Source organism: Giraffa tippelskirchi, chromosome 13 (genome assembly GCF_054371585.1).
Source record: "Giraffa tippelskirchi isolate mGirTip1 chromosome 13, T2T-mGirTip1v1.2.pri, whole genome shotgun sequence".
Classification (NCBI taxonomy): Eukaryota; Metazoa; Chordata; class Mammalia; order Artiodactyla; family Giraffidae; genus Giraffa; species Giraffa tippelskirchi.
In genome coordinates this window covers 47889329-47916257 of record NC_137287.1, presented here as the reverse complement: position 1 = coordinate 47916257, position 26929 = coordinate 47889329, and the positions used below count along the sequence as shown (strand labels likewise).

The following is a 26929-nucleotide window of genomic DNA, read 5'->3' as shown; positions in this document are numbered from 1 at the left end:
GCACATAGTTACTAACTGGAAACACTTAACTACTTGGAAAAAAAATTATAAAACTATCAGATGTTCAACCTTCCCTTTTCCTTCAGATGAAAAGACAGATTTATTTATACAGCTGAAGCAGGACCCTATAAGATATGTTTAGTCTCCTTGACTATTCTCCAAAGATTATCAGAAATGAATAACCTAACTAATCAAATATTTTGACAGGGCTTGCATTGATTATGAGAGTGATTTATTTTACAGGATGCTCTTAAATAGTAACCTATATAATTTATGTGACTATAAACAATACTGTTTTATTTTAAAGTTATCCAAAAAACTGTTCAACAATATAAGAATACAGAATATGATAGGTCTTATAAAAGTGCTTATTAAGTTCTCTTCAATCATATGAATGCCCAAGTCGTTTTGATTGTCAAACTGAGTCTGAGAATACCTATGATAATAAAAAATAATACTACTAATAATTTAAATATCCTGTGGAAAATACTTCACTCTTAACAGTGGATTTAAATGTCTAACACATAAAAATTCTCTAATAGTATAAGTGGAAGAATTAAGAAATTGGATATTTACTAGACCAAATGAATATTTTGATGTAAAATGTCTTAATTTGTATTAGTTCTCCACTTTTTTTTCTGTGCTGCCAAAATCCTAACTTCTTTTGATTAATAAGATGCTAATCCCTATAGTTCAGTAAACTTTACTAATGAATAATAATGATAAAACATAAGACATGTTCTGTGAGTCCCACAAATATGCTGAGCCATGCTCATGGACTTCATTTTCCTCAGTATGATGCTCCTTTTCCTTTTTTTGTAGCTATCAGGGCTTCCTGTTCTGTCCCCTGAGGAAATGCAATGCAATGGTCAGACTTCATCTTACTACATCAGCAAACATGCCCAAAGCTTAACTTAGTTGCTATTTTGTTGTTGGTGTCATTTATTTCTGACAAGATGAGCTCCTCTGAAGTTATTTTCTTCAAGAATTTTCCTCTCATATTTTATCATCTGAGTTTCTGAAAATGATGATTTTCTTGAACTGTTAAGTTTTTTAAAATTTCCAGTGTTTTCTACTAAAGAAGATTGTATACCACTTCAGAAAACATGAATTTCTAAAAAATATTTCACCAAATTTAAGACATACTCAAAATGAGAGCACTGAACTTTCACAAAGAAACGTTACTGAACTCGGCAAAGTTAAAAACGACAGTTAAAGATGGCTACCCCAAGGAGTGGAGACCTTTGTTAACTTATGAGGTCAGGTCGAGAGGTTTGCTCCAGCATCCCTATCTGGGCAACAGTGGAGAAGCAGTCCAGGGCCAAGGAGACTCAGGACACTTCCCATGTTTCTAAGTGAGACCCTTTCTTAAGTGAATATAAAAACCCTTTGGTAAACACGTGTGAAGAACATTACCTTTGTGTTCGGAGTGATGGTGAAATGCAAAGCCATGGCATCAAGAATTTTTTTTTCCACTTGTGTGATCAAATTTTTAGTATGTAATTATAAATAAGCTTTACTCTTGCCGTTATTAGGGGTTGATTGCTTCCTAACAAATTACACCCAAAACTTGGCTTAAAACAAAGTTTATTATCTCATGGATATATAAGGAATCAATCCAAGAGTGGCTTTTTTAGATGCTCTGCTTCAGGGAGTCTCATGAGGCTGCAAGGATAGAGGTTAAACTCATCCTGAGGCCCACTAGGGAGAAATTGCTTCCAAACCCACTTTGGTGGTTATTGGCAGGATTTAGTTCTTTGTGGGCTATTGGCCGGAGCCTCCCTCAGTCCCTTGTCCTGTGGCCCTCTACTTAGGGCAGCTCCCAACCTGGCCGATAGCTCACTCCATCAGAGTGAGCTAGCGCGAGTTCAAACGAGAAGCCTATCTTTTGATCACACAGTATCAGTAACAACAGCCATCTGTGGTCTTCAACTCATTAAAATCTAGTCATTCGGTTCCATTTACACTCAAAGGGGGTATGCCAGAGGTGAGATCAGTGGGAGCCATCTTGGAGACTGCCCATCACATGCAAGATACATTCACCTCCTTCCCAGATGCCCTAGATTCTCATCACATTACAACATGAGCTCAAAGTCTAGGATCTCATTACTGAAGTCAAGTTGGGGTGGGTGAGGCTCCCGGGGTGGGATTCTTTAGGTACAGCTCCTGGAGCACAGGTCCTCTCCATCTGTAGACCCACAAAAACAAGTTATGTCCTGACATACAGTGATGGATCAGGCATAGGATAACCATCCTAAGACATTCCTGTTCACCAAGGGAGAACAGGGAAACACAAAGGAGTCTACATGCAGCCCACACTCAGACGGAGGGATTAGACGGGGGTCTAAAAACCAGAAGGCGTCTCAGAGGCTGCCTACCACTCTACCTGACTGATCCTAAAAATAAAGGACATGAAATTTTAGAGAAATTTTTTATGAAGCTTGCAATGTAGCTCATTTTTTGATATCTATTGTATTGCTGTGAGTTTGTATTACAATTATTCTTTGACTTAGGGTAAAAATTCTTTCAAATTTTTAAGAATTTTGGAGGAAATTGCTACACCATTCTATCTCCCTCTATCATGGCTATAGATCTGACCACTGACTCTTAGGTTGTTTAATTTTTCCAAACTTTTCAAGATGTTTTCCTAAAATTTAATGTAACGTGTTATAGCTCCATACTGACTATTCTAGCTATATTCTGTATTTCTTTTTCAATTTATCAATATATTTTGCATTTCAAGTTATATTCCTTGATATGACATATCTTTGAGTATGAGAATTGTTCTAGTTTCTTTTTGGCACTATTGACTGAACTAGAGAAATAGTTTTTCCACTTCTTTATGCTGTTTAAAATGAAAAAGTACAAGTATGAAAGTGAAAGTCGCTCAGTCGTGTACGACTCTTTGTGACCCCATGGACTTATACAGTCCAAGGAATTCTCCAGGCCAGAATACTGGAGTGGGTAGCCTTTCCCTTCTCCGGGGGATCTTCCCAACCCAGGAATTGAATCCAGGTTTCTTGCATTGCAGGCAGATTCCTTATCAGCTGAGCCACAAGGGAAGCCCCAAAATACTGGGGTGGGTAGTTTATCCCTTCTCCAGGGGATCTTCCTGACCCAGGAATCAAACCAGGGTCTCTTGTACTGCAGGCAGATTCTTTACCAACTGAGCTATTAGGGAAGTTACTATATAAAGTCTATTTTTTTCTTGATTACACATTTCCTCAGAATAACAGAAATGAAGAACAGTGATACAAACTAGCAATTGCAGGTAGAGCAGCTTCTACATCAATTACCCAATTACTGAATGGGTATCAGTCTCAGATAAAGAACCTGGAAATTTTACTGAATGTGCAGTTTGAACACTTCTTTTGAATGAACAGTCTGTATTGGATGCTTTGTGATACTTTGGAATCTAGCTTTATACTTTAAACATATGTAATTACTACTAAATAAAAAATATCTATAAAAGTATATCCAAGCAAGAACATAGAGTAGGATGTTTTAAAATTTCTGTATGCTCTTAGAATGATGTCAAAATAACGAACAGAACTTATAACAATGTACAGTGGTATCTATGAACTCACTGACATAATTACCCTATTTTCAATAATGCTTCATATTTTTATTATTCTATAGTATTTCTATTCAAGAATCAATTCTTTTTTCCTTAAATAAGTAAATCTATGATTTTATGAATCATCAATCTCAATATGGAGAACAGGCCTTTCAGAGAGAACATATAAACGCAATATTTTTCTTTATTGACGTGTCACTAGTTTTTCTTTTTGTTTAAGATAACATACTATTCTCTTATATCAGTTTGTATCTTCAATGACACATGAAAGATCCAAAATCAAGCTGGCAGTCTCCACAGCCACCTGCAGGCCACTAAGCTTCGTGGTAAAACAGTCCACAGTCAGGTTGTCAGCTGAGCCTGTGGCTTCACGGGAAAGGCAGGTTTGCGGTGGGAAGGGATGACGAGCACTTCTTAGGAAGGACCAGCTGAGTTCTTCCTGGCTGCTGTAGAGTCCACAGCCACATCTGGAAGGCAAATCTGGCCAGTTCACAGCAGAAGGCAAATTGGCCTGAACCGACCAGAAGTGTCCATACTTGCCATCAGTAAGAATTTCACCTCCATCATGCTCTAAAGAGCCAGCGAGAGATTCAAGTGCACTGCAGAATGCTTCAGTGATCAGCCGAAGTTCTGTCTGAGAGCATCTCTCATCTCGAAGAATGCTTTCTGGCTCATTACGGGTCTAGAGGGGAACAAAACCATTGAAAACACAGAACAGAGCAATTAGGATGACAAACATGTTTCTGAAAAATACTTGATCAAACGCTTAGTCATACAATACTTGGGGTTTGGCACAAGGCTAATGGGCAGGTATGGGCCAGCTGGCCAGGCTAATCCATTAACCTGGTTGTTACAGTAAAAGCACCCACTACCAGTCATTTTATAAGAATGAATGACTCAGAATTAACCCCACCATCAATTTGTTCTGAAGGATTGCCAGTAGTGCCTTTGTAAAACATGAAGGACAGGCATAATATGTGAATCACAGGCTTCTATACACCCAGAAGGAAGTTTGTGAAGACTAATGTCACAAATGAAGTACTTACTTATACTCAGTAAATGTTTGTGATTTGTTTGAAATGCAAATACATATGTTATAACTAAGACAAAAACCATTTAGGGACATGTATCATATTCACCTTAATGTTTAAAAAATAACTATTCTTCTCTTTAATTAATGACAAGGTTATATAATTTTGAATTGTTTTTGTTCCACCGTTCTAAAAAGTCTATCCTAGAAATTTCACGATAGAAAAAGTAACACATTAACAAACTCATCACTGAATGGTCATTAAAAATCCATATCCTAATTACTCAAAAACAATGACCATTTTTTCCTTTTGCCTAGGAGACTGGAACCAGGTAAGATCATTTCTACTGCACATTCGCCACCCCTCCCCCGCCACCCCACATTTTCAGTGCTATATTGTTTCTTCAAAATCCTACTCAAGATACTGTCCTTCTCCAAAAGACTTTTTCCAGTTTACTCAGTTCCATTTGCAGACTATATTATTGTCTCTTCAGCATCAATAGATTGGCAATGGTTTTGTTTTCCATAATGTACATTCTGATAATTTTTCATGAAGAAGCTTTATATTCATACAGATTTTAAGTTATTTGGGGAAGCAAGGCAGGGCATGTCTATGGAAAACATTTACACACTCACCAATCCCAGGCATCCCAGAGACTCTGCACTCCTGACTGACCAAAGAACCAACTGCGAGCACTTGGAAAACACATACCTTTTTGTAGCTACTTTCAAAGAAAGTAGGTCAGTGTTAATGAAATAATTAATAAGAAATATGATGCGTGACATTTATCTACTACTAGGATATGAAGTCTCATAGATTGATAAAAACAATTCTATTTAATAGAATTAACATGTATCATAAATGAATATCATTTAAAATTGTAACAGAATCTAATAATTAGATGCTTTAATAAATGAAATTGTTTTTTCTGGAATATCCAGAAGGTACTGAAGTTTTTTTGTAGAATCTCAACACTTTCATCATGAATATCAACTATTATTGTATCTTAGTAGTGGAGATCTCTAGCATGACAACTCCTATTAACAGAATGCTCGTTTCAATACAAATGAACTTAGAAAACAGAAACAGACTCGCTGACTTTGAGAACGAGCTGATAGTTGCCGGTGGTAGTGGGGTGGGAAGGGGTAGTTAGGGAGTTTGAGAAGGACATGTACACACTGCTATATTTAAAATGGATAACCAACCAACAAGGACCTACTGTACGGCACATGGAACTCTGCTAATGTTATGTGGCAGCCTGGAGGGGAGGGGGTTTAGGGGGGAGAATAGACACATAATTATGTATGGCTGGGTCCCTTTGCTGTTCACCTGAAACTATCTCAACATTGTTTGTTTGTTAATTGGCTCTACCCCAATACAAAATTAAAAAGTTAAAAAAAAAACAAACTAGAAAAAAAACCCAGAATGATCATTTCAACAGGCAGTATATTTAGACAATCCTCAAAGAATGTGATCAACTGCTAAAATGTTGGATTAATAATCATTGTGTAAAGATACTAGCTTATATTTTCAAGTATTATTTTCCTCAATTGTTTTTAAATACAATATTGATTTCAAGACTACTGAGAAATTAAGCAGTAAAGGCTCCAGAGTGTTGTTATCTTATTATCTCATAAAATGCATGTTACTGAGAATTCAGATAATTCAGGACGGACTATCTAACCTACCTTGTGTCTGATATATGCCACCAAATGAGTTTCAGTACAGCCACCTCCCAACAAAACGTATGGTTCCTTGATTGTTAACTGCAAAGCATGCAGTGCTGTTTGACACGTGAGCTAAAAAAGAAACAATCTCCAGAATCTGACATTGACATCAGAAACACAATGAAATACAGCCATGTTTTCAAGGCAACTTAGTGGACTCAAGGAGCCTGATTTTAATTGCAAAAGAACAAAACTAGTGTCACCAAGGTTGTCATGTGATGAATACATTTTAGAATAATAAAAATTAGAAATGAAAGAATACTTTAGCCAGACGTTTGGTTTCATGGACTGGATTAATATCCTCCTTCATATACATTTAGCTCTTCAAATTGAGATTCACAAACACAACTGGATCAGTAGAGTGCTAATATTTCTAACAAAAATATTTACATCTAAATAAATTAGCTGTATAAATGCTATATAGAATTTATTTCAAGTTGCTATGGAAATGATCCAACCCAGCAGCAATAAAAACACACAGACCTTGAATATTCACCAGGCTATAGCCTTGAGTATCCATTCTTCAAGTCTGTGACCAGTACCATAGGGCATCACTTTCATTGTATAAAAACTGCATGTGTTATTGCTGTTTGTGAATAACATCTCTGTTAAGAGGTGGATGATGGGTATAACTGCGGATCCTATTTCTAAGTGAATTATTAGCACATTAGCATCCAGTGCACAGTTCAAATTAATTTCTTAAGAACATTTCCCATCAAGGACTTTTACATTGCTTGTAAATTACTAGAAATAATAAGAGGCAACATATGCCAAGTTTCTATATCACAGGAAATTAAATCAGCTTACTTATAAATGTAATTCTCACATTTTGGTTGTTTTTGCTTTCTACACCACCTAGGGAAGTTGTGAAGGAAAAAAGCACAGCTGACTGATGTGAAAAAAATTATAGTACCTGTCTGATTCTTTAATCCCTGCCCCAGTCCCTAGATAAGGAATTCAACATCTATTACCTACCTTCAGCTCATCCCAGGCCGTATCATTTCTGTTGCAGAGAAGCAGGCTACAGACAGTTGCTTTGTTAGGAATAAGATGAAAAAAATGTTTGCAGCCAAACTTTGCAGTGCACAAATCTTTTACACTTCCATAATTACTGGGAGAGATTGAGCCCAAGGAACCGATAGGCCGTGTTCCTATTTTTTAAAAAAGTTTAGAAAACACAAAATAGATGAATAAACATGGAGCTTACAATCATTTAAAATTACAATACTCATTCCTAGCTAATATGAAAGTCCCCAAAGCATAGCATTTAAAATATGAAATATAGGATAAAGAAATAATAAGATGCATCTTCTTAAACCTATAAATAGTATTCTATTATTCAAATGATGTGCAAATAAGGCAGAGGTTCTTTTGATTTACAGACTTCTTTGAACATGTTAGAAGTAATTCTGCACTCTCCAGAAAAAGGCACGCACAATTCTGCATACATTTTCAGGAAGTCCAGGAAACCTGGAAGCCCATTCAGGGATCAGAAACCCCAGATTAACAACCACACTAATCTGAAATAAGGATGAAATGAGGAGACAGGTTATTTTTAAAGGGTGTTATTATTTTTACCTTAAAACTCACAAAGTAAGCTATGCAGATAGCTGTATGGCTGAATTCCTTTGGGGCTCCCTTTAGGGGACATACAGGATTTTTTTTTCTTTGCCAAACAATTGTTTGTATGTAAACAACTACCTAAATCATGCCAAAATAAAGTATGCGACCTTATTTCGTTATTCTTTGATTATATTTTTCCCTTCCTCCTGCACAGGTAAAATAATATTTTACAAAACTCAAATTAATAAAAATATGAATGAAGGAGAAGTTAGGATGACTTGAAGGTTTCTAAAATCTCTAAATGTAGTAAAGTTATATAAGAAACGACAACAACCTTTTAGGAAGTAACAATACTGGTTTAAAGTCTTAAGATTAAAACTGTAATTCAGCAATGCACCTCTTTGGGCCAGTTTCCTCTTTCAAACGAATGGAATTAAAACAATAATGTCTAAATATTCTTGCAGCTCATGAACAATTTCACTTCTTTGAATATCCTTTCTTCTTTACTTCTGAAGTCTTAAAGAACAAGGAATACTTGAGGGATCTAAAATTTAAGAAAAAGAAACAAACCCTACATCTTGTACAATTTCAAGGGTGGAACCAACAGAAACTTTGTAAGGAAAGGCTCAGTTTTCCTGCTGACCAGCCTCTGATGTGGAGCAAATCACTGAACTCTTCTCAGTGGGCTTCCCCACAGGAGAGTAAAACGGGGATAATCATGTCTACTTCACAAATCAATCAAACCAAGTCAAAAGTTAAAAATGTTTTGTAAGCCATGACAAGCTTCATACCCACCAGTCCACCAAGCACAATAATCCCATTACTTTTCCTAAATTATCCAAACAGAGGAATTATGTTTGAAGGGGGAGAGGGAGGTAATGTCAACCTAGATAAGATAGATTAGGCCCAAACATACTTCACCTATTGTTTAATGGAGCCACAGGGACCTGATAAGAGTTTTTCTCCCCCCTTTCTCTTTTGTCTCAAAAAAGTTTCTGCCCCCAAGATCCAGGACTACAACTCTGGCTATATGTAAAAGTGTTGGTCGCTCAGTCGTGTCCAAGTCTTTGCAACCCCGTGGACTATAGCCCGTCAGGCTCCTCTGTCCATGGAATTCTCCAGGCAAGAATACTTGAGTCGGTAGCCATTCCCAACTCCAGGGAACCTTTCTGACCCAGGGATCAAACCTGAAATTATTTAGGGGAGCAGAGCACGGCATGTCTATAAAAGATGTTCGCACTCTCCCCAATCCCAGGCACCCACTTGCAGCTCTGCAGTCTCTTGATAACACTCCTGAGCAACCAACAAATCAGCTGCAAATACTTGCAAAACGCTTAACTTTTTGCATCCATTTGCAAATAAAATAGGTCAGCTCATGTTCTACCACACTCTAGTTACCAGTGGGATAAAAATCCATTGTGGGCTGGTGTGGAAACCCAGTGCCCACTTACATTGTTTCTATGCAACAATTCTTCAGAGTTTAAAAACTGACATCATAATCTTTAATACTCAATATTCATAACTTGAAATCACCTGCTCATGAAAAGCCAGTAAACATTTAGGGATGTGGGTCTGACCCACATCACTAATGAGTTCCAAAGAATGATTGCCATTATTTTTTAACAATTTCCACTCTGATGATCATCTGACAATAGTCCAGAGGTAGCAATAGTCCAGAGATACTAGGGATTCAATACTGGCACTCACACTTCTTCTCAGATGACTTATAGTCAACTTTAACAGTTTTACCAAAATTAATTAAACTCTTAAGTCTAACCACTTATAAATTGAAATTTATCCAAATGAAATGATTCATTCTGATAGGTTGTCAATGCAGTTAGATGTTGAAAAGTAGCTCAAATCAGGAACTCTCTAACTTGTCATTTCTCTTTGTCTCTTATTAGGTGACTACCAACCTGTTACCAATTTGCCAGGTTTGTAAAATACCGTGAAATTCTTGTCTGTTATGATTTTCAATGCTAATAAATATATTGTTGTTAATTCAACAAACATTTTAGAACCTCTACTATGGACCAGGCTTGTTTTAAGCACTAAAAGTAAAAGGCAACCCCAGCTCTCAAGGAGACTAGCTGGAAATACCTGGGATATTTAATCATGTGCTAGCTTTAAACAAACATACACCCTAATTATACACACACATACCCTGATTAGAAACCACTATTTAGGCAGAAGTACAGTTGATTGTTGGAATTAGATAATACAAAGTGACTTAAGAGCTTTGTAAAACTCAAGTAGAAGAATTTTGTTTCAATTATGAGACTTTATATGATTATAAGAATGTTAGATTTCTCAATAATTTGTTGAATGTTTGGGGGTTAATAGTTGTAAATTATGACAGACTCGGCAGTACATTTGGGGCTGGAAAATACGTACAAAATAGTCATCATCAATTTTTAATAAGTGAACAATACAGGATCTTTTTCAGAAACCTTTGCTGCCAGAAATGATACTCACACACGCTGTGAGGTTGGCAGCTTTTCAAATTGTTCAATATGTTAACACAACACACACCAAGAATATCTTTGCTCAAGGGAAGTGTGATTTATTAACCATAAAGGGCAAAAACCGAGAGTGCTTTTTACCTGTCACTTTACTCAGGGGTTCCATCAGAGACACTCCAATTCTGTCTACAGCAATAACATGATGAGTTCTGAGAAACTGTTTCAAAGATGGGTGTATAACTTTTTGACACAAGACAAGATCTACATGGTCACTAACTAGTTGTTTTCCTAGGTTAAACAACCCGTCTAGAGCTGCATTTTCAAGAGAAACTCCGTAACTGACCAACAGTGTTCCTTCTCCAGTATCAGAAAGGTCTCCGGATAAAGACACACAAAAGAGTGCCACCTTGAAGGAATCTGATTTTTTGATAGGTAGTATCTTCATCAATTGAACTTCTGATATTTCAATAAGTATTCCAGGTAACACAGCAGAATCTATAACCCTTTGCCCTTTTAAAGGGACAATTATACTCTTTCCTAAAATGATGTGCTCTTGGGCGTTCTCTGGAATTGTAAGCAGAAAGGCTCTCAGAATCAAAGTACTGATATGGTCAATTTCCTTTGCGATGAGCATGCAGGCAGGTTTACTTGTTAATATGCTGCGTACCAAACTGAGGAGGATCTGTGTGCTACTAAAGTCGACTGGGATTCGGCAAGCACAGACCTCAGATTTCAGGTAACTGGTGCAGAGGCTCAAAAGATGCTTATTTAACTTAATAACCGTGGAGGGTGTCAAGCCTAGTTGCTGAACATTTTCGACAAGGTTGCAGCAAAGAATTGCTGTGAATAAGCCGCCATCGCTGAAGCAGGCCACGTGATTCCGCACCGCAGCAGTCAGGACCTTTAAAACGGGGTGGCTGACTGGCAGGCCGGCGAGAAGGGCGGCCGACTGGGAGGTGGTGACCACAGGGCCGCCTCGGCCGTTGTGCAGCTGCTTCAGCCTGCCCGCCGGGCCATAGCACGACATGACGAGGCCTCTTAAGACCGCCAGGCTGGCCCTGACGCGCTCGCCCGCCAGAGGTTCACTTGAGCAGAACGACGGCTTTTTAGCTTCTAAACGAGACATGTTACTGCAAGCAGTAATTCGTGAAGAAAGCTTTTATTTTGTTAACCAGAGTTTTCTATTCATTGTATTGGCGTGGGCTTTAACATTTATTTACAGCATTGTGGCTATAAAATTAAATACTGAGCTCCATGCTTATGAAGCTAATCGGCACATAATGATTAATATAATGACATTTTAGTAATTCCAAATATTTATTTTACTTCATTATTCAAATTCTTTTGTTTGCCTTCAGGCTGAGACTTTACAGACTGTTTTGCAGCCCTCTGTATAAAATACGTTCCAAGATGGACACCTAAGAAGGAAACCACAGCTACAAGCAGCCAGTTCTTTCTGATCCAACTGCTATTTTTCATCTCTTCTTTCAAGCTCAAGCTCTGACTCAGAGCTGCCTCTTTCTATAAGAAATAAAAAATAAAAAATATTTTAGAGAAGTAATCCCAAAACATTTTATAACTGAAGTTTAGTAATTAATTTAAACGCTCTGCTCCTTCTTTAGAAAAGGGAACTACCCACAGGTACAAATCTCCAGAAAAGGAGAAATATAAATTAACTGACTAAAAACATCCATTTCTTTATTCTTCAATGAATCTCTACAAGGAAAAGGACTGATATTTTAATAATTCTGGAATGCACAACACAGCCAGAAAGCTTATAGCACACAGTTATTTTAATATGATATGCTTCTAGAAAAAAATTGGTATGTATATAGTAAAACTCATGGAATCTGGTCTTGAGGTCCCAAATGTTTTTATTCTCTTGCATCAAGATACAGTGATTTTTTTTTTTTCTACCTTTGGTTTGCTCGGAAACCTTAGGTCTGAATATAAGTGCATTTGTATCAAATCCTGTTTGTAAATAATTATGAAAATGAGATAACCGTCAGGATTCCTAATATAGACACTATCTAATGTACAGTCTACATCTAGCTGGACAAATCTGTACAGTACATTTACCGAAGAATAAACCATGTTTAAAATATCTGGCTAAAGTCAGAGCAATCTCCTGTAGTTTCACCCTATCAATCAATGGTACTCAGTGTTGATGTCTTACAGCTAACCCACTCCCAAACTATGGCTCCTGACAATGAACACAAAACCCAGGGAATGTGCTGAATGACAAGGAGGAAAACAGGACTGGATTGGCAATCTGACCTCAAAGAGGGTAAATAACGTAAAATGCTATCGTTTACCAAGTGTGCTAGCACTTGATGAGGCTGGAAGAAGGGAGCCTGAGGCGTAAACTTCTGATACTATAATAATGTATACAAAGAATAAAAATCTCAGGTCATACACCTTATCTGTTGAGGTTTGGTGCTTTGAAGGTAAAGGTTCAACCAATTATTGGTTATTTTAAGGAATATACTAACCATGCTAACCACCTGGACAGTGTTTAGCATAAATAAAACTAATTGAACTACTCAGACTACAGTCCTGCCCAGAGTAGACTATGGCACAGTACAATACAGACCAAGAAGGTGATCTGAAGATGTGCAAGGAAGATGTGAAGAGAACAAAGGAATGTTACGCAAAGTGTTATTTTGGTTATCACACCTCCCAATTTAGTTACAGGGCTGTAACCATGGCAACTGGGCCCAAATAAAGTGAAAGCAAGGATGGCCAGCTTTCTCACTGCAATGATAAAGCTATAGTTGTGTCTTACAGCACAAGGAGGAAAAAAGTTTATGTTCATCTCATTCGAGAAAAAGCCAAATAACTTAAATATTATTTGAAAGCTTATTTTAGATTCAGCAAAATCTGTGAAATATATTTACCAGTAACCACATCTTTTGGCTAGCATCTTTATGAGAAAGGAAGAAAAAGTGTTGGTGACTGCCAAATCATTTTCAGGATGTCAAAACTGCTGACTCATGGTCCTATGTCTTTCTCTAGACAAAATAAGGTCCAACTGAAAAAATGGGGGACATAAAACACAGGGCTGGCTTATAGAACAGGTTTGGAAGTACCAACTCCGTTATTTCTTGCTTCCTAACAATGTGACCCATTATTCCAAAAGTTACCATCACATGAATGGCCCCGACTAGTCCTGGATGCATTGGCCTGGCAGATGGTCTTTTTGCAGTGATGGATAACAATTAAATATTAATAATACTAAAACTTCCATGACTGTATTCTCAATTCAGATCTATAAAATATGATCTAAAGAAATATAAACAGGTAAAATTTTTCATAAAAGGAATCAGGGTTCTTTGGACAAATGGCTGAGGCAAGAAATAAATGAGATGAGCTAGGGACTTTTCCTGTTAAAAAGTAATAGTTATTAAAAAATGACACAGGAAACAACTGACAAAGGATTAATCTCCAAAATATACAGCAGCTCATGCAGCTTAACACCAGAAAAACAAACAACCCAACCAAAAGGTGGGCAGAAGACCTAAACAGACATTTCTCCAAAGAGGACATAAAGATGGCCAACAAACACATGAAAAGATGAACAACAATGCTCATTACTAGAGAAATGCAAATCAAAACTATAAAGGGTATCATCACCTCACACTGGTCAGAATGGCCATCACTAAAAAGTCTACAAACAATAAATGTTGGAGAGGATGTGGAGCAAAGGGACCCCTCTTGCACTGTTGGTGGGAATGTAAATTGATACAGCCACTATGGAGATCAATATGGAGATCTCTTAAAAAACTAGGAATAGAACTACCATATGACCCAACAATCCCACTACTGGGCATATACCCTGAGAAACTTGTAACTGAAAGAGATATGTGTACCCCAATGTTCGGTGCAGCACTTTTTACAACAGCTAGGACATGGAAGCAACTTAAGATGTCCATTGATAGATGAATGGATAAAGAAGTTATGGTACATATATACAATGGAATATTACTCAGCTATAAAACATAACACATTTGAGTTAGTCTTAATGAGGTAGATGAACCTAGAGCTTGTTGTATTGAGTGATGCTAGCTGGAAAGAGAAAGACATATGTTGTATATTAATGCATGTGTAGGGAATCTAGAAAGATGGTATTAATCTATTTGCAGCACAGCAGTGGAGATGGACACATAGTGAACAGACTTGTGGACACAGAGCAGGAAGGAGAGGGTGGGATGAATTGAGAGAAGAGCATGGAAACATATACATGACCATATATAAAACAGATAGCCAGTGGGAATTTGGAGGGAATCTAAGATGGGACAATTTAAGCATTAAAAAGAATATTGATGATCAGTTCAGTTCAGTCGCTCAGTCGTGTCCAACTCTTTGTGACCCCATGAACCACGGCATGCCAGGCGTCCCTGCCCATCACCAACTCCTGGAGTCCACCCAAACCCATGTCCATTGTGTCAGTGATGCCATCTAACCATCTCATCCTCTGTCGTCCCCTTCTCCTCCTGCCCTCAATCTTTCCCAGCATCAGGGTCTTTTCAAATGAGTCAGCTCTTCGCATCAGGTGGCCAAAGTGTTTTTCAGCTTCAACATCAGTCCTTCCAAGGAACACCCAGGACTGATCTCTTTTAGGATGGACTGGCTGGATCTCCTTGCAGTCCAAGGGACTCTCAAGAGTCTTCTCCAACACCACAGTTCAAAAGCATCAATTCTTTGGCGCTCAGCTTTTATAGTCCAACTCTCACATCCATACATGACTACTGGAAAAACCATAGCCTTGACTAGAAAGATCTTTGTTGGTAAAGTAATGTCTCTGCTTTTTAATATGCTATTTAGGTTGATGATAATGACTGTGATAATTCAAATTTATGCAAACTTCTGAATTCATATTGTCATCAAGAATAAAAACTCTCATTGCTACTAGAGCATTAATTTGTTATTATAAAAACTGATAAAGGGAAACAAGGGCTTCCCTGGTGGCTCAGTGGTAAAGAATCAGCTGGCAACGCAAGAGATGCAGGTTTGATCTTTGGGTTGGGAAGATCCCCTGGAGAAGGAAATGGCAACCCACTCCAGTATTCTTGCCTGGAAAATTCCATGGTCAGAGGAGCCTAGTGGGCAACAGCCCATGGAGGGTTGCAAAGAGTTAGACACAACTTAGCTACTAAACAACAACAAAGCAAAATAAAGCCTATATTTTGCTTTTCCTGTTTAAATACATTTTGAGGGGTAAATCAAACTCACCTGAAGCTTGCAAGCCTGCTATTTCCCTGGGAGGTGGTTCTTCTTAGGACTTGTCAGTGCCAGACTGTCTGTTTCAGAGAGGTTGTCCTTATTAGGAATTTGGAAAACAGGGCTGCTTTTGATCCTGTGCCACCCCAAATGTATGAACCCAACCAGAGGTACCATAACCACCAGAACTTTGTAGTCTTTCCAGAAGTTCTGAAAGCTCATAGTGCTTCAGCATCAGTGTACCTAAGAAAAGGTCAACAGTTAAAAACAAACAAACAAAAATCCCTCTAAAACTACACCTCTAAAGCATAAGCAGAACACTGCCCTCTAATAAAAGCTGCCTGTTAAAAAGTTTCTAGGTACAGTACATTGCAATGTTATTTAACAAAAAGAGGTAAGTTGCAGACTTACAGGGATGGCAGGAGATCAGGCTTGGAAACATTCAGGGCAACACTAAAAGTTTAGTCAGCAATTATGAAGGAGCAACATCACCTGCTGGGAAGGCTGCTGGAAATTTTGGGAACACTCATGCATCAATGTCATTGTCTTTATATAACTAATTTCTCTGAACCACAACAAAGTTAAATTATTTAAAAAAAAAATCTATTTAGTCACAATTTTAACAGAAGAGCCAAATGGCAATCCTTAAATATGCAGTGAGAATTCAGATTCTGCATTCTGACAGGATGTGAGTGATGATGTTTCCACTGAAATGGAGTCATGCATTGGTCCCAACTGTAGCAAAAGACTTTTGGCTTGAACTCTATGAATTAATGCCATCTCCATGTTTCTGTGCTGAGCCTCTGCATTTAGAGTTTACCCTTATCTCTAATAACTATACCCTATAAGGGTTATTTCTGGTTTACTGACTATGCCAAAGCCTTTGACTGTGTGGATCACAACAAACCGTGGAAAATTCTGAAAGACATGGGAATACCAGACCACCTGACCTGCCTCTTGAGAAATCTGTATGCAGGTCAGGAAGCAATGGTTAGAACTGGACATGGAACAACAGACTGGTTCCAAATAGGGAAAGGAGTATGTCAATGCTGTATATTGTCACTCTGCTTATTTAACTTTTATGCAGAGTTCATCATGAGAATTGCTGGACTGGATGAAGCACAAGCTGGAATTCAAGACTGCCAGGAGAAATATCAATAATCTCAGATATGCAGATGACACCACTCTTATGACAGAAAGCAAAGAAGAACTAAAGAGCCTCTTGATGAAAGTGAAAGAGGAGAGTGAAAAAGTTGGCTTAAAACTCAACATTCAAAAAACTGAGCTCATGGCATCTGGTCCCATCACTTCATGGCAAATAGATGGGGAAACAGTGGAAACGGTGACAGACTTTATTTTTGGGGGCTCCAAAATCACTGCAGATGGTGACTGCAGCCATAAAATTAAAAGACGCTTAACTCCTTAGAAGAAAAGTTATGATGGAACTAGACAGCATATTAAAAAGCAGAGACATTACTTTGCTAACAAAGGTCCGTCTGCTGGTCCGTTTTTCCAGTAATCATGTATGGATGTGAGAGTTGGACTATACAGAAAGCTGAGTGCTGAAGAATTGATGCTTTTGAACTGTGGTGTTGGAGAAGACTCTTGAGAGTCCCTTGGACTGCAAGGAGATCCAGCCAGTCCATCCTAAAGGAGATCAGTCCTGAGTGTTCATTGGAAGGACTGATGTTGAAGCTGAAACTTCAATACTTTTGCCACCTGATCCAAAGAACTGACTCATTTGAAAAGGCCCTGATGCTGAGAAAGATTGAGGAGAAGGGGACGACAGAGCATGAGATGGTTGAATGACATCACCAACTCAATGGACAGGAGTTTGTGTAAACTCTGGGAGTTGGTAATGGACAGGAAGGCTTGGCGTGCTGCAGTCCATGGGGTCACAGAGTCAGACACGACTGAGTGACTGAACTGAACTGATAAGGGTTATTGTCAACAAAGTTTACTTGAAGAAACTAGGGCTAGGAACTTGCCTGGAGTTCCAAAGCTCAATAGTATTAAGAACAGTTTTTTTGCTCTGATTTGGAAAGTATGGAGTGTGGCCCAGAACGTCTGTTTCTGATGATCTGTTGGGTTTGGCATCTTAAGTCTAGACGACATCTAAAGACTTCTTAACACTTTTTTACGCAAGGGCGCTCACTAGGCTTTAGTGATGAGCTTATACACTCATGATGCTCTGAATGGACTCGCTCCCCAAGCTCCCGTCTGAGCAATGAAGGACAATAAGGACTGTAAAGAATTGGGCTCGATGGCATGTATGTGAGTTCCATTATGAAATCGCTTACAGTAATTTTGTGTGAATGTGTTCAGAAAAATGTCTCAACAGAATTTTTACTTATTCCTTCCCTTTTAAGGCAAGATTAAAATATAGGAGTAATGAGCTACATATCTGAACTGTGTCCTGTATATACATACTAAAAATAAACAGAAGGCTTAGAGTTATACCTATGTACATATTTTATTCCCAGCATTAGAAACGATTTCTCCTTGAGGTACAATTCACATTTCATAGGGACTTTTTGCTAACTTAAACAAATTGCTAGAGAAATCATGGCTTGCTTTGTAACTGCAAGTATTTTTGGCCCTCTCCCTTCCCTCAAGTGCTTTGGCATTCTATATGCTTTTTTGCAATCTTTAGTGACCAGACCTTTTATTGACATACTCATGTTCTAATCTTCGGAGAAAGTCAATCACAAATAACTGTATCATGATTACATTTCCTTGTGGAGCCCACTGTGCAAAAGCCTTTGGGGCATTTGAAATTTGAGGAAACAATAAAACCTCGGAGGGAGGCACTGGGTGACCAGGAACAATGAGGGAAGAGCTTGAATATGAGTTGCTTCTGAGATGGAAGGAGGGACTTGAGGCTGCACCAAAGTCAGTGGTCTGTGTTGACAGATGGCATTTTTGTCCACAAAATATCTTGAATTAAAGGATCAGAATATACTGTCCTTGCACATCCAGTCTCAATACTTAAGGTGACTTTAACCATCTCCAACTCTGTCTCTTCTGACATGAGCTTGTCAAGTCACAGCACTTTTCATAGACAGTACCTCTGCTCCTGTTTACTTCTCATGATCACTTCTCATTATCATCATATTTGTCACTTTTTCCTGAGTTATTAACTTTTAGGAAAACAGCTTATAGAAAAGACTCATTTGGAACGGTGGTGGTGGTGGTTTAGTCGCTCAGTCATATCCGACTCTTGTGAGCCCATGAACTGTAGCCCACCAGGCTCCTCTGTCTATGGGATTTTCCAGGCAACAATACTGCAGTGGGTTGCCATTTCCTTCTCCATGTTTGGAATGAAAGAATATAATAATAAAGCTGAGATGAGTAACTCAATAACCAAAATTCAGAATAAACCAAAGTCCAAGCTGTAACAGCAATTTCTGGGAAGTGTGGTACTATTCCCTCCATGTACAAGAGATCGCAGTATGAAATGTGATGTCCTGGGAACCTTCCTCAGATTAGGATCAAGGCAGCTCCCTGTACTCAATGTATCTTTGGGTTTTCCCTGGGTTAAGGACAAGGGAGGTGCTCCATTCTGTTTATATTGTGTTTAACAGACTACTATCCTTTTCCATTAGAATAATTTAAGGATCAATGCATCTTTTTCTAGATTTAGGTTTAGTTCAGCCTTGGAATTAGTATCTATTTTGGCTGAAAACTCATTATTTGCCAAATCACTGAGGCCCAGTAACAGCACTTCCTAATTTAATAATTAATAGCTTTAATATTTGCTCAACACCTACATGCAGCCATTTCCTCATATTCTCCGTGTCTCACATATTGATTTGGCTAATAGAGGTGAAAAAGCAGGTAACTGACTTCCAGTGATTATTCTGTTGTCCTCTGTGAGGCTTGGAAGATGATAAGGATCAGAATGCCAGGGCATTTTACTTTACAAAGTACTTTTAGAGTCTTCACCTTTAAATCCTCATAAACACGTTGAGTATCACACCATCTCCAGCAAGAAAGACAGACTCACAGTGGCCCAGAGACCTTCACCTACTTTGTTTCTTTTACTCAGTATCTTTCCAGCATTTTATATATATTGTCGCTTGAATAAATCACATACCAAGGCAGACACGTTAGACTTTACTAAATAAGGCTCCTTGCTATTTGTAAGAAAAAGACAACAAAGTAGTTAGTGATGTAATGTGTTCCTTATTTTTCTCATATCTTCTTGTGGAGCTTTTAAATACAATCAAATATACTAGGAGTATACGATTTTGATTTAATCCATTTTTTTCTTCTGAAATCTTTTTGTGGAATATTTTCAAAATGAAACTTAGTATCACTGCCCTTTTCTAAAAACTATAACACAAGCTTAGTTTTTAAAGTTAGAAAATACAGTAATAAGAAAGCTAAAAAAATCTGTTATCTTTTTGGTTTTAACAAAAATGTGATAATATATAATCTCTTTTTGTAATCTCTTCTCCCTCCAATAATATAAATTTCATTATGATTTTTAGTAGCTATATAGCTTTTATGGTGATATCCTAATTTAACAGGTCACTGATTGATAGAAATCTGAGATTTTTTTCAGTGTTTTATTGCTAAACACGCTAAGTACTCTTGTATATCCTCCAGAGTCCATGCTATAGCCTCTCTATGCCGCTTCTCAGAATAATACAAAGTCTTATTAGAATTATTAACAATTAACTCATTTTTCAAATGAATTTAACAAGAAAGTTTTTAAAACTTTGACTTTTACAAATGTTCACAGTGCTGAGCAGCAGGGAGACAGGGAGCTCCAACTTGGGGATGGAAAACGAAGCTGGGTACAGCTTTTCTTTAGATGGCCCTTCCCTCAAAACATTTGGCAACGAGTTATTCCAAGTGGTGTGGAACTATTTTATGGACACAAAAGATTCCTAAGTCTGAAGCAAGATTTTCTCAAGAATATGCTCAAAATGATCACATTTGATGGGCAAAAACAGGCTGGCTTCTAAAATGAGTTAGTGCTTCCTTCATTCACAGGGCGTTTCAAGTTTGCTTGGATTAAAGCAGCAACACAAACCACAGCAAGAAGACTTCCTCCCTTTGCTTACCCTCCTCTAGTCTACCTGCCACTGCCCTTATCTTTCCTGGATCCTCTCTAAACACGCTCCTAAGAGAAACAAATGAAAACAGAGGGTGTGGGACTCTTTTACAAAGATGGAGGAAACCAAGAAAAAGAAAAAGAGATTAGTAAATTTTACATTAAGTATAACAGAAAGTATATATTTACGGTTTTATTCATTGAAATGCCTGTTAAGTATAGAAAATGTTTATAGGCCATTGACACAGATGCTTTCTTATATCCTTTCTTTCCAAAACAAATACTTTGCATTATTAAAAAAGTTTCCTGTTTTTTCTGTTTTCATAGCAATTTTATGAGACCACTTTATATATGAGGAAACACTGAATGATTATAAAATTATTGTCAGTTAATTGTGGCACTCATCTTGGAGTTTGGAGTCCTAAAGTCTTGGCTGGTATTCTTAATGGCAATTTTCAAAAGCTGAGTATTAGTATCTCAGCTTTGGCAAGAGTCAGTCAGAATTCCCAGTGCATAATGATGTGTGCTGAGAACATTCTGGGCACATGCTGCATACGGGTGCGGGTTGCTGAGGTCAAGCATTACACCTGGCGTTTCTTTATTCTCACAGCGGGGTACACTAGAGGTTAACAGGTCTTGTGCCACTTGGTCCAAAATGAGAGGCTAAGAAAGCCCATATCCTCCAAACACACACCCATGATTTACTAATGGATGAGATGAGTGGAGCTAATTTTAGCCGTTTTTTCCAGCTCAGTTCTTAGTGTAGAATGAATACTGAGAGATTAATGAACAGAATGGAGAAAAGCTGGTTACATCTCTGCCCCACTAAAATATCATAATCTTTCTTACTGCATAGAACTGATCAGTAAGGGCAAAAAAAGCACTTAATCCTAAACAACCTGGCTCTGGCTATCAGATTACTCTTTGTGTGTACCATCAGGTCATTTAAAACCACAGCGTTTTGCTATCCATTAGGCCTACAATAACCTGGATGCAGGCAATACTGGGGAAGGTTCTCATTTTGCCTACTGGGCTTGCGGGGCGCCATCTGCTGGCCTTTTGAACACAGTGTAAGGTAGATTCTTAACGTCTTCATTGTGGCTCCGTTACAACGTTTAAAAAACATTTGAAAAAATTACTGAATGTAATTTAAACATGAAGAGAACACTAAATGGAAAGTTGAACAATTAATTAACTCAACTCTTGTGGCTGTGATATTTCATTAAATTTATTGGAATTGTACAATGCCTTTTCTTCTGGCATGACAAATGTTGATTTTAAGTATCTGTGAATTCCTCATTCCTGAAATCTAATTACTGACCCTGAAAGTAGTTCTTTTTATCCTCAATTTTAATACAACAGTTCACATTTTGGCAATTTTGTGTCCACATTAGAAAGGACTGCATGGTGTCTTCAGGCTTATTGAAGTGACTGGTATGCTAAAGAGAACAAGTTTGTTCCCCCCCCCCCCCTTTCTAACTACATCACCTAAAATAACAGCTTTACTGAACTTTTCCAGTCTTGTCCAAACACAGACAACAAAAAAATGACTGTCTATTCCTGATTAACTGAGTGTGTTAGTCACTTAGTCCTGTCCCGACTATTTGCGATCCCACGGAGCCCGCCAGGGCCTTGCGTCCATGGAATTCTCCAGGCAAGAACACTGGAGTGGGTTGCTATTCCCTTCTCCAGGGACCTTCCCAACCTGACCCAGGGATCGAACCCAAGTCTCCCTCACTGCAGGCAGATTCTTTATTGTCTGAGCCACCAGGAAGCTTACAAAAAAAATATGGAATGCTTCATGAATTTGCCGAACATCCTTGCACAGGGGCCATACTAATCTTCTCTGAATCATTCCAATTTTAGTATATGTACTGCCGAACCTGAGCTCTAAGTTTCCTTTCTGCAGAATCTTACCCCTACCTTGACCAGCAGGTAGTAACTGGTCAGAATCAGCTGACCAGCACAGCCTGGTCTGGAGCAGGTCAGGAGCAGGCAAAGAGCATGGTGAAGGCCAACAGTTACGTGTAAGCATTTTACATCTCTGATATCCTCTATTCCATTACTGTGAATTCAGTGTCTTTATAAATAAGTAATATACTGGAAGCATCACAAGTTTTATATGGGAGCTTTAATTGTCCACAACCTAAAATGTGAACAAGTGAATAATTAGCAACTAATGAGGAAAAGACGATCAGCTTTCTGGCAGGCTGTGGCTTATCAGAAAGGTTTGGAGAGTCGTTATAAAATTTAGAGTTGTCTGAGAATCTTTCCAGTCCCTTTCACCATCTTTACACCTGCCTGCCATTTGATATGGAAGCTGGTGGGGAGTTACTGAAGACAGTGGACTGGGCTGTTAGAGCTGCAGCAATGCCTTTATGTTCCCCTGGTAAGCTCTGAATTCCGAAAGGGTTGGTTTCTGTCCTCACCATTTCTGAGATTTCTATTTTACTCTCCACCTTGGTTTCTGCAGATAACCTACTGGCCAGAGGACACTGTGGCTACTGGGTATGAGCCCCTCTGCTTCCTGCTCCCACGTGTTAAAACCTTCCTGTCTCAGCTCTCATGTCCACGTCCTTCCTCACTGTCTCGGAGGAAGACCTGATGCTTCCAGTCAGCCACTGTGCCTTCAGGGTCCCAACTCCATCACCCCCCAACTTCTACTTCCCATCTCCCACTCGGAACCTGTCTTTCTCCTTGGCAAAACTGTTTTTCTCCACTGAAAAGAACCAAAAGCTAATTCCCCAAAGCCACTGCCCTTTACCAGCCTTCCTTCCAATTACTAGACACTCTGATTCCTTTCAAATAACACATTTCTAGAGCCAATTCCCACTTCCATCTTCACACCCAAGTAATTTGCTTTTGTTCCACTCTCCACGGAAACTGCTCTGACTATAAAGATCACCAACCTCTCCCTATAATCTCTCTGCAGCACTTTTGATGAGTTCTTGAAATTCTTTTAAGTACCTGAAGCTAGTCTGATCCTTCTCGGTCTCCTTTAATGGTCCCTTGGTTTCCATCCACCTGTTCACCCTTCTCAAAGCTCTGTCCTTAGCCGTCTTCCCCCTCAGTCCATTTCCTGGGTGTCCTCATTCACACCCAAAGCTTCTACTTTAGCACATCCATCAGTGACTCCCATGCCTTCATTTCCAGCTTAGTCCCAAATATCCCACTGCTGCTGTTCCCCACAAGTGTCTAAACTCATCTCATATAAAAACGAATCCTCTTTCCTTCCCAAATTGCTGTTTCTCCTCTACTTCCTGCTTTGGGTTTTTTTTTTAAATAAAGAAATTATCTACCATGCTGTTCGAATAGAAAATCTGGATACAGTGGACTCTGCTGTTTCTTACACTCCCCATCAAGCCGGTCACCCAGTTCTCCATTTGACCTGACATTTCTTTTGCACAGTTTCTCCCCACCGCCACAGTCCAGACCCTCACCACCTCACTTGATCTCCCTGCTTCTAGTCCAGTGGTTCTCAGTGTGGTCCCTTCGCTAATGGCAGTAGCATCATCTGGCAATTTATCAGAAATGTAAAATCTTGGGCTGCCCTGGACCTATTGAATCACAACTCTACACTGGGATTAAGTAATCTGTGTTGCAACAAATTCTTTAGGTAATTTTGAAGCTTAAGTCTGAAAACCACTATTCCATTCTCTACCCTCTTAACACTGCCATCTTGGGGAATACAACAACAGATACAGTTGTGTTGCTCAGAAGCCTTCAGTAACATTTCTGACTAGAAGGTGAAACCTACACTTCTTTGTACAGCATAAAAGATGAGATCTAGTTCCTGCCTACCAGTTTCCAGAAGGTAAAGCACAACAAATCATCTTGATAAGAATGCACTGTTGAGTAGTGATTAAGTGGACAAGTTGTGGAATCCTACTACCTGGGCTTTCCATCTCTGCCTTATTGCAGTATAGCTGGCTGTGACCCTGGATGATTCCTTAACCTCACAATACTTCAGGTCCATCATCCATAAAATGAGAATAACACTGACAGCCATATCACAAGGTGGTTGTGCAGTTATCACATACCTGGCACTCAGGCTGGACTCTGTTACTGTTAATAAGACTCCAGGATGTTATAGAAAAGGTAACAGGCTCCAAAAGTGATGGCCAGGAAAGTTATCATGAAGGAAAGAAGGAAACTCAAGGACAAAGCAAAACAGCAAAGACAGGGTGATAAATTCATATTTGTTTCTCTGACAACATTTAATGAAGTTAATGGTGCTAAGTGATTAAATATGAGGGTCCCAGTATAATGACGCTTTTCTAACCTCCCCCACTAGGTATGATCTTAGGCAAAAGACTTATTTCCTGCCTCAATTTCATAGTCGGTAACATGGTGCTATATAATGAGAATTACTATGTAGTTACCTACGTAAATATTTATCGCTTATCTAGTATCTGATATGTGAGCATTCAATACTGGGCAGCAATTATTCTTATTGTATGTACAGTATCTTCTATACAAATCTGATATAAAAACAGGCACTTCTGGAGACTTCTGTTTGATCCAAGCTCCAGGGAGTGCGGAGACAGATGTCAGTCCCAGGACTGACTTGGGGAAGAGTTGAACTTATGCCCTCTTTCGGGGACAGTGGGTATCCAATGACTGATCACTTCAGGGATCTAGTCTTGACTCTTCCCTCCAACTAGGGACAACTCTCAGTTACTGTGAGACTTGGTAGATACTCTCCTTGGGACCATACTGCAGCTCAACTTTTTCTATCCACCCATTCTGCCTCCTTTCTTCCTTGGTAAGATCCAAAAAGTCCTCTCTAATAAATGTCCTGGCCATAAATCTCCTTAGGTCTGCTTCCCAGGGAACCCAATCTAGGACTATCTGGAAACATCTTGTTCATTTATCAATGTATTTGTTGTTGCCCCTCCCATCGTTAAATATAAAGTCAACGTGGTCAGGGCCATGCTTGTTTTAGTCACTTCTGTAATCTTCTAAGTAGGCAGTGTGACAAATATGAATATAAACTACCAATATTAATGAATGCATCAATGAAACTGCGGGTATAGGAAGTCTCTGAAAATGTCCAAAGCGCCAAGTCCTGCTTCTGCCGTCCGAGCTGGGGACACACCGTGCGGAGTGTTGCCGTCAGAGGGCGGCTCTCCAGGCAGACACAGGTCTCAAGGTCAGGGCATTCGGCACCTTCCTTCGCGTGCCTTTTCCGTCTACGTTACGGTGCGGCCGCGCGGATCCCAGGGAGGAGAGTGCACACCCAACGCTCTGCGCGCACCTCCGGAGCACCACCGCTCCTCCACTTTCCTCTCGGCAGCAAGGACCCAGCGCCGAGGCTGCAGGTTAAACGCACGTCTCTAAGGAGTCGGCCTCCCAGTCCCGCCCCCAGTCTCCTTCAGTGACCCTTCCGAGCAAGCAGGAGGCACCGACGAGCCCCGGCTCCCCGCGGCGGCCCTGGCCTTCTCACCTGCCCGCCGCCGCCGCCGCCCGCAGCCCCCGAGGCCGCACCCCGCGCCGCCGCCGCCGCTCCCGGAGATGGAGCCCCGCGCTGGGGACGGAGCATGCGCGGCCCCACACTCACGCCGGCGCCGCAGCTCCTCTGGGCTCTGGTGACGCTCTCGGCCGGCGACGCGGTAGCAGCGACTGGAAGACCGGGGGCGGGGCTGTTCTGGTGTCAGTCTCGGCACACTATCGGAAGTAGAAACGTTAAATGACAGGTCACACGGACTTGCTGAGGCACAGTGTCTCCTTTTTTGCCCGCGCTTAAGAGGCGCTCGTGGAATGGAAACGTGACCAGCCGCTCTCGGCGGGTCCCGGGCCTTCCGGCCTTGACCAATGGCGAAGCGCCCGATCCCGCGGCCGCTCACCAGCCCCCGCCTTCCGGAGCGACCGCCCAGAAGAGCCGGAGAGGAGGCGCCGCCACGGCCGCCCCTCTGGAGCGGGGCGCGTGGGAGGCCCTCGTCCCCGCCGGGGCTCTCGGGGGTCGGAGACACCTGAATCTGTGCGCTCGCCGGCTAGCTCACGTCCGTGCCGTCTCCCCTCCCGCTGATGCGTTCGAGGGCCAAGACGGCATTCTCCGTTCAAAGGATTGTGAGAGAAGTTATGCTCATGGCTGTCTCACAATGCATCCGCCATTGAGAAAGCCACCTTCAACTGCCATCCCGTGTTTTCTATACTCGTTCCCCATCAAACATTCGGGAGGTTTTCCCCCTTTTTGGGCTCGTAATTTTCAAGAACATTCTGTGTCACAGAAATGCTGCGTTTTATTTTTCTCTCTCTCGATCGCCCTTCTCCCTGGCACAGCGGGT

The 26929-nt window shown here is 39.9% G+C and overlaps 3 protein-coding genes and 1 non-coding gene across 12 annotated transcripts; all 4 read right to left on the bottom strand.

The window, feature by feature from the left end:
- Window positions 1–3743: 3743 nt before the first annotated feature.
- On the bottom strand, window positions 3744–26229 carry LOC145532944 (uncharacterized). Of its 4 annotated transcripts, XR_014073723.1 has the most exons (6): window positions 26089–26229; window positions 20653–20711; window positions 15593–15823; window positions 7311–7486; window positions 6297–6407; window positions 3744–4259 (listed from the first exon to the last, which is right to left on the bottom strand). XR_014073723.1 is itself a non-coding variant. In XM_081559110.1 (5 exons), exon 4 carries the CDS (start codon window positions 15800–15802, stop codon window positions 15611–15613), a length of 192 nt encoding a protein of 63 aa, XP_081415236.1. In that variant the 5' UTR covers window positions 15803–15823; window positions 20653–20711; window positions 24683–25957; window positions 26089–26229; the 3' UTR covers window positions 11504–11881; window positions 15593–15610. The 4 variants fall into 4 exon arrangements, 3 of the variants coding, with proteins under 3 accessions (XP_081415236.1, XP_081415235.1, XP_081415237.1); XM_081559110.1 differs by lacking the exons at window positions 3744–4259; window positions 6297–6407; window positions 7311–7486 and adding exons at window positions 11504–11881; window positions 24683–25957; XM_081559109.1 differs by lacking the exons at window positions 3744–4259; window positions 6297–6407; window positions 7311–7486 and adding an exon at window positions 11504–11881.
- Window positions 3744–26229, bottom strand: MKKS (MKKS centrosomal shuttling protein). 6 transcript variants are annotated; one of them, XM_081559105.1, is made up of 8 exons: window positions 26089–26229; window positions 20653–20711; window positions 15755–15823; window positions 15593–15660; window positions 10502–11881; window positions 7311–7486; window positions 6297–6407; window positions 3744–4259 (listed from the first exon to the last, which is right to left on the bottom strand). In XM_081559105.1, the coding sequence occupies exons 5-8, from the start codon at window positions 11484–11486 to the stop codon at window positions 3819–3821; spliced, it is 1713 nt and encodes a 570-aa protein (XP_081415231.1). In that variant the 5' UTR covers window positions 11487–11881; window positions 15593–15660; window positions 15755–15823; window positions 20653–20711; window positions 26089–26229; the 3' UTR covers window positions 3744–3818. The 6 variants fall into 6 exon arrangements, with proteins under 6 accessions (XP_081415231.1, XP_081415230.1, XP_081415229.1 ...); XM_081559104.1 differs by having other exon boundaries at window positions 15764–15823; XM_081559103.1 differs by lacking the exon at window positions 20653–20711 and adding an exon at window positions 25741–25957 and having other exon boundaries at window positions 15593–15823.
- LOC145532945 (uncharacterized) lies at window positions 11504–26229 on the bottom strand. Its single transcript, XM_081559112.1, has 5 exons — window positions 26089–26229; window positions 20653–20711; window positions 15755–15823; window positions 15593–15660; window positions 11504–11881 (listed from the first exon to the last, which is right to left on the bottom strand). Exon 5 carries the CDS (start codon window positions 11837–11839, stop codon window positions 11678–11680), a length of 162 nt encoding a protein of 53 aa, XP_081415238.1. The 5' UTR covers window positions 11840–11881; window positions 15593–15660; window positions 15755–15823; window positions 20653–20711; window positions 26089–26229; the 3' UTR covers window positions 11504–11677.
- LOC145533667 (U6 spliceosomal RNA) lies at window positions 22426–22533 on the bottom strand. The gene has a single exon (XR_014074247.1). It is a non-coding gene; the product is annotated as a U6 spliceosomal RNA (small nuclear RNA).
- Window positions 26230–26929: the final 700 nt, after the last annotated feature.

Coding starts and splice junctions, on each gene's coding strand:
- MKKS (XM_081559103.1), bottom strand. CDS start 11,486: ATGTCTCGTTTAGAAGCTAAAAAGCCGTCGTTCTGCTCAAGTGAACCT. Junction 7,487..10,501: donor ACCCCTGAGTAAAGTGACAG/GTAAAAAGCACT, acceptor TTTAAAAAATAG/GAACACGGCCTATCGGTTCC. Junction 4,260..6,296: donor TGGCATATATCAGACACAAG/GTAGGTTAGATA, acceptor GTTCCCCTCTAG/ACCCGTAATGAGCCAGAAAG.
- LOC145532945 (XM_081559112.1), bottom strand. CDS start 11,839: ATGAAAAATAGCAGTTGGATCAGAAAGAACTGGCTGCTTGTAGCTGTG.
- LOC145532944 (XM_081559110.1), bottom strand. CDS start 15,802: ATGAGCTTTCAGAACTTCTGGAAAGACTACAAAGTTCTGGTGGTTATG.